The sequence below is a fragment of the Loa loa genome, assembly GCF_000183805.2.
Source record: "Loa loa unplaced genomic scaffold supercont3.18, whole genome shotgun sequence".
NCBI classification, from domain to species: Eukaryota; Metazoa; Nematoda; class Chromadorea; order Rhabditida; family Onchocercidae; genus Loa; species Loa loa.
This window is the reverse complement of record NW_018108198.1, coordinates 18,057-25,024: the sequence shown is the minus strand read 5'-3', so window position 1 is coordinate 25,024 and position 6,968 is coordinate 18,057. Positions and strand designations below refer to the sequence as shown.

Sequence of the window (6,968 nt, the reverse complement as noted above, 5' to 3'; positions counted from 1 at the left end):
AATAATAATAATAATAATAATAATAATAATAATAATAATAATAATAATAATAATAATAATAATAATAATATAATTAATAATAATAATATAATTAATAATAATAATAATAATAATAATAATAATAATAATAATAATAATAATAATAATAATAATAATAATAATAATAATAATAATAATTAATAATAATAATAATAATAATAATAATAATAATAATGACAGTAATAATAATAATAACAATAGTAATAAATAATAATAATAGTATCAATAACAATAATAATAATTATTATCATTGAAACAGATTGCAAACACGAGAAACGCTGGCTAATTCAGAACACGCACATATCAATGTGCTAGCATTCTGTCTGTTGCAGGATGATGTCTATGCTTTACGTAATGAGCAGAAAATAAATTGAATGTCAATAAAGCATTCATTGAGTAGCCTCCGCTTCTCTTGGCATCTCACTGTCATCCCATACTGTCACCACTCTCTAATTTCACAATTGTTCCTCAACCATTCCTTCATCGGTTAAAAACTGTAAAACTTCACTCTTCTTGGTGACAATTGTGCAGTCATTAAAACTCGGCACTACCCTCCATCATTTTGATAGCACATGGTCGAGTATCAGAACACTACGGTAGCAATAAGCTCTAATTGCTATTGATAATAACATTTTGTGTAGCCAGCCATAATGCGTGTGTCGTTGTGAGAGAATATATTCCAAAAGCAGTACTGTGTTTACCTAAGGAACCCAGTAGTGCCATTCGGAAATAAGTGTCAGCTACCTAGTTCGAAGACATAAAACAATGAATTGATTCAAAATCCAGGGCCAACTTTGTGCAGAACTGATTATTGCTTGTATAACTCTTAAATCAAACATATTGACTTTTTTCCCCAGAAGGAATTATTACTTCTCATTAATGGTTGAATATGCATCATGGACCTAAACCCAGTTTCAGATGAACACGATCAAATGCAGAAGAAGACATTTACCAAATGGGTCAATTATCACCTTGAAACAGTTAGTTTTTCATCTTATTTCACGAATTCAACATTCTGAAACTTTGATGATTCGCCGTTTGAATCTGCAATAGTTTCAATGTCCAGGGATGTAATGCATTGAATAATGGTTAACGGAATCGGCTCGAAGATGTCATTGGGTGAAATAATATAATGGAAAATTTCTGAATTCCTTTTCATCTATTAGTTGTTTAATAGAGCCAATTATTATTGAAAATCTCCAAGAAATTTGAGTCCTCGAAGCTAATTTTAACTTGGTTCAAATAATTTTAGGATTATCAGAACTGTTTTTTTTCAACAATGTTGTACATTCCGAAAAAAACTGAAATATTGGAGTGGGAAAATGTGATTTACAAATGTTGGCAGGATACAATCAGGAAATTTTAATCCCGCTAAATCCTCCATTAAAATTATCCTAGAAAGGGAACTTTGCACTATTTTCTGGTGGGGAAGCGATCAGTTGTCGAGGTCTTTCCTTATATCTACAAGATAACCTAAAACTTTTTTCGACCCATTCTGATCTTAGTTGAAATGAATCATCATTACATACTTTGCAGTGATGTTTTAATTCAAGAATTAAAAGTAAGCGTGAACTGCTTCTATGCAGATTATCATGAAATTTAATTTATTATTGAACATTTTTTCCCCTCTGAAATCTTCCATCCACTTACACTTTCTCTTCGTCCTTATGCCAATTAGTTTGTGAGAAATCAGTCATATTTTACACTTCCATTATATTTCATTGAAAAGTTCGTAAATGAATATTTCCTCAATATAAATTCATCATTCTCCTACAGTTGTTGTGATCCTCAATGATTTGTGTCAAATCTTGTTTTCAGAGAAATAATTTGTACAGGCTGGTACAAAACTCGTGCTAAAAGTCTTCTAAAAGTTAAAAGAAATTTTATTTTAATTTTAATTCTAGGTCTGAGAATATTTTCACAAAGCAAAAATATAGATCCATCTTAAAACGGATTGAATTCGGGATAACCTATTGGAGGAATGAAGGAATGCTGCATACAGATCCCATCTGAATGGAAGAATTGGAGCTTTGGTCAGCCGAAATTTAGCGACTAACTGGAAGGATTATAGAATTTTTCTTAAATTTCGGAAGCAGCTCATTGGTTCTTTTGTGTCTGATACCATTTCGTTACCGTCCCATTGAAACTCTTGTTTATTCATTTCACTGGAATTCTTTTATTTTTCCTGTAAATCAGTTACAATTCATTTTCGAAGCTGCTAAAATTTTCCTCAAAAATTTGTTCTGTTTGGAATTCGATTTCATAATTTCGGCAAGATTGAAAAACATATAGTTCTCTGCTTAAAATTTTCTTCGATGTTTCTGTTGAAAAGCAACAATGCAGATGAACTTGTTTAATTTTTCGAATAAATAATCATAATTGTGGGAGTAGAACCATAAACTTCAAAAGCAAATAACAAGTGATTACATTTCCCAGCTCGATATATTTTTGTGAATTACATTAACTTGCCAAAATAACTAGGATTTTCTTTTTTTTCTTTTTTTTTTAATTCGAAATAGGAATTAGTCATCTTGATTTATTTGAACTTCCGTATAAATGGCCTTCAACACAAGCCTTATCGATCATAGTGTTAGCAATTCAGCTATCCCTAACAACAAAGTAACTGAATTGACAAAATATTATGATATGATGAGAATGATAAGAGTGATGAAGCAGTGCAAGTACATTTGTAAAATATGCAAGTACATTTGTTTGAACAGTACATTTGTGTTGCGAAACGTAACAGAGTCTGCTGTAAATATGGCATTAAAAATAACACTTTCATCGAATTATTATTACTAATTGCGAGATTATATGTCTCATTCCACATCCCATTACCAAGTTTATCCATCGGTGCAGCATAATGAAAACAAAAGCAAGGATAAAATGTGGAGTTTTACTTTAAAAATTGTGTTGAGGTTATAAGTAAATGTGCAACATAATGTCCAATTCTTGTGCATAAGCTTTCTGTAAAAGCGTATAGCACCAAACATTGAACCCGTCTCTTTCATTTCATTGGTATCCAAACTAATTCCGCTTATCTTACTTGATAATTTCGGTACATGATTTCTGTTTTTTGACATTATCATTTGATAATATCCTAAAGATAATATCCTAAAGTTAGTTGTTCATTAGATCATCTTAGGGACATAAAGTTATGTAATATAATATAGTAAAATATATAAACTATGTATAACTAAACCTTTATTAACTCAGCAAGTGTTAATAAAATCTCATAAAGTAACCTTTTCAGCACAGTTCATCAGAATTGGTGGAAGACCTATTTGAGGATCTCAGGGATGGCGTATTATTATGCCACCTCATCGAGGTTCTTACCGGTGAAGCACTGGTATGTTCTTCCTCCTAAACATTCATTTTGTACACATAAACGATCAGAGCGTGATTATAGTGATATCAATAAGTTCTTTCAAGGTTTTCTAGAATAAATATCACTGATGCTTTTGTGAGAAGAACCCTGATCCGTTTGTAAACGTGGTGAATTTGATGAAAATTGAGTGGAAAAATTATAGAAATGAAAACCTCATGGTTTAGTCGAGCCAACATTTTTGTTCAATATTTGTTAACATTGTAAAATTAAAGGGAATTAGGAAATGAAATTGAAATTTCAGACTCTGCTAGCAGCATACATCTTAAAATCTTTAAAATGCAGATAGATTTGTCGATCGGTTTTACAGTACTTCAACATTGATAATAGATAACCTTCATGTATTCTTAAATTTCAATAGAATTTCAAAAATTTTAGCCAGTTAATAAAGCAAAGGAATCAAAACGGGTACACCATATCAGCAATTTGACAACAGCGCTAGCAGCTTTGCGACGTCGCGGTCTTGACTTAGTCAACAATAATCCAGCAGATATAGCCAATGGAAATCCTCGTATAATTTGTGGACTTATTTGGCAGATGATCCTCCATTTCCAAGTACGGAAATATGTAAATTTGCTAAATTTCCCCGAACAGTTTTTTTTTATTTCTCCAAATTTTTTTTAAATCGAATTTAAAAGTATAGATTATTTTTTTGTTCTTCCTTTTTACACACGAATTCTTACAGATTGAAACCAATGTTCAGTTGTTGAAAGAGTGGGGATTTGAACTAGAACTGGCCAATAGTCCATCAACGTCTAGAATTGGTAACGGAAATAGCCCCTTCGGCAAATTACCATACCAATTACGTGTTGGACATCTAAAAGCACCTGTTGATCGTGTAATATTACGATGGGTAAATGCACAACTTGCAAGGTATTTTAAATATTGATTGATTTTCTCGAAGTATTGTTCACACATTTTGAAGGAAGTAAATACTAAATAGGTGCAAAATGATAAGTCGAAAAGTTGGAAAGTGGTCTGACCAAAGAAGTGAGATACAGACATTCCTCAAGAAATTGTTCGGAAGTGAAATGTTTGAGAAAAGGGAGATAAAAGAAATGAAAATAAATAAAAAATCAAATAAATAAGTTCGAAAGCACGATATTACGATCAGAAAAAAGGCAAGAAATAAGCGTATGTATTGAAAATTAAGTGAAAAATTTTTTAGACCTTATAACATAAAGCTGACTGATATGGATAAAAGTTGGCGTGACGGAGTTGCTTTCAATGCACTGATACATCGTGTAAGACCCGAGCTGGTTGATATGGATATCGTGTATCGAAGCACTCCTAAAGCGAACCTTCAGCAGGTGAATAAAGTTCACTCAGTGGATTTGAATAGTTTAGAATTGAAAGTTGGGATCTTAAATCTTTTGAAACAATATTTCACTTTCGCATAATTTGATTCGACAGTATTCACGTTAAATCTTCACACCATGTAATACACTTTTGCTTATACCTCATTTTGCTTCCTGCTACTCATAGATGGAATATGTAATAATAAAGTTTCAGGCATTTCGACTAGCAAAGGAACATTTGCATATACGACCATTATTGGATGTGGAGGATATGTTGTGTGACAAATCGGATAAACGTTCTGTGATTACTTACGTATCACAATTTATTCGTACCTTAAAACACTTGCGACCGATCGCTACATATCCGGTGATTGACGACCATTCTTTGATTACCTGGATGGAAGATACTTTGAGCATTTTGAGATCTTCTGTTAGTACATCACTCTACGACCAATACCAGGTGACTGCGGAAATTCACCTTGGCAAAACATTCCCCTAAAATATAACCATTAGCTATCTGCACAGTGATTGATAACATGCACTTATTGCTTAGATAAAAGATACCTTGAGCTCTTGAGATCTTCCATTAGTGCTGTTGAAGTAAGAGTATCCTAATAAGCATTTTCTCCAAGTGGAACCATAATAATAAAAAATACTACACATGCATGTTTATTTTTTCACCGATTCCTTGACAATTTTTCAGTTTCTAATCTTTCCACTATTTCCCTTATTGATTTTTTTGTTTTAAATCCAGCTAAAACAGCAATAATTATTATTATCATGGCTGGGCTTCGCGAGCAATGATTTGAGGAAGGCTTTGACCCACGCTTATTCCAAACACTACAAATCTGAATGTGTCCTTCGAGCCTGCGTAGTGTATTTTTTTAGTTGACCCACAGCATACACAAAACCTGCTTCTTTTATTCCTAAGGTTCATTTGCTAAGGAAAACTTGGACAGTGACAGCGAAGTCCTCAGGATGCAGGTTTTGTTGGAGTATCCTTCTTTTAGGTGAATGGCCTTACAGAGCTAGGCGAGCTCTCTCTGCCCAGGTTTGGAGTTTTCTGCTAGGACCGTTGTCGAAGGGCTAACGAGCCCATCCTGTTCGTGGACACATTTTGTCCAGCTACTGAGCATCATCATCATCATGATTTAATTTCCTACATTTTTCATTGTATATTTTTAAAAATATGACCGCGTCACTTAACATACGCGTAAGTAATGTAATTTGCTAGCAACATCTGGTTAAGCTTAATTATTACAGTTGTGGCAAAGATATTGTTTTGTATCAAATTTAATTTAATTCCCAATTGCATATACATTACAGAGATATCTGTCATTGCGGAAACAATATTTTGAGCATCGTAGTGCGTATTATTCACTTCGCGAACATGCCAGTACACTACCGGAAGGCGAATGGAATCAGATTGAAACCAGGTAAGGCTCAACTTGTTGCTCATATAGAAACCAGAACGATTTATTAAATATCCTTTAGCAATTAAAGAGCACGACAGGAAAGATATGACGTCGGCTGATTTCAAGTAATCGATACATTTGTCTTTTAATGAAAACATCCTCAAGTAGATTTACTTGGATGGAGATTGATTGGTGGTGTCGAGATTTCCATCAACACTTCATTAATTAACAGAAATATATTGAAGTTTGGACGGTGATGACAGAGGAGACATTCATATATATTACGGACACTGTTTTATATACCAGAAATTTATCCATTGTTCTTTCCATCAGAAAATTTCTATTCAAAACTGTTCCCCTTCCCCTTTGATTGATAAAAATAGCATTTTAGCGATATATGATAAATGAATTAGTTACCAGTTACTGTGATGATTGGACAGTAAAAGTTAAAAGCAATAATATTGTTGTACCCTTTCGATGCTTTGTTTTTATCAGCAGCATTTTTTAGATTTAAGTTTCTTCATATTAACTGAGACGAGCCAGGCCTTTTTTTGAACCTATGAATAAAAACATTTCCGTTTCACATTGATAAAAATACATTTTTTGTGTATTTTAAGTCTTAATACATCAAAAGTAACGTCAAAAGAACCAAGTATTAGTGAGAGGTTTAACAGTTTAATTTTCTGTAGAGATCGTGATATAATCTGTAAAGATAGTAAGAGAAAAAATTATAAACCAATAAATTAAAATAAAAGAATGAGCATGAAGGAATTAGTTGTACTTACCGAGAAAAAGAATGAGCATAGAAGGAATTAGTTGTACTTACCGAGA

At 32.5% G+C, this 6,968-nt stretch overlaps 1 protein-coding gene across 1 annotated transcript in view; it reads left to right on the top strand.

The window, feature by feature from the left end:
• Positions 1–2,735: 2,735 nt before the first annotated feature.
• LOAG_16762 (hypothetical protein) overlaps positions 2,736–6,968 on the top strand; it is a gene marked incomplete at both ends in the record, with an annotated part of 17,402 nt that continues 13,169 nt past the window's right edge. The window contains 7 exons of the mRNA XM_020449416.1: positions 2,736–2,786; positions 3,293–3,388; positions 3,803–3,979; positions 4,110–4,297; positions 4,593–4,734; positions 4,937–5,182; positions 6,049–6,158. Coding sequence (XP_020307039.1) covers positions 2,736–2,786; positions 3,293–3,388; positions 3,803–3,979; positions 4,110–4,297; positions 4,593–4,734; positions 4,937–5,182; positions 6,049–6,158 — 1,010 coding nt within the window. The remainder of the gene's footprint in view (positions 2,787–3,292; positions 3,389–3,802; positions 3,980–4,109; positions 4,298–4,592; positions 4,735–4,936; positions 5,183–6,048; positions 6,159–6,968) is intronic.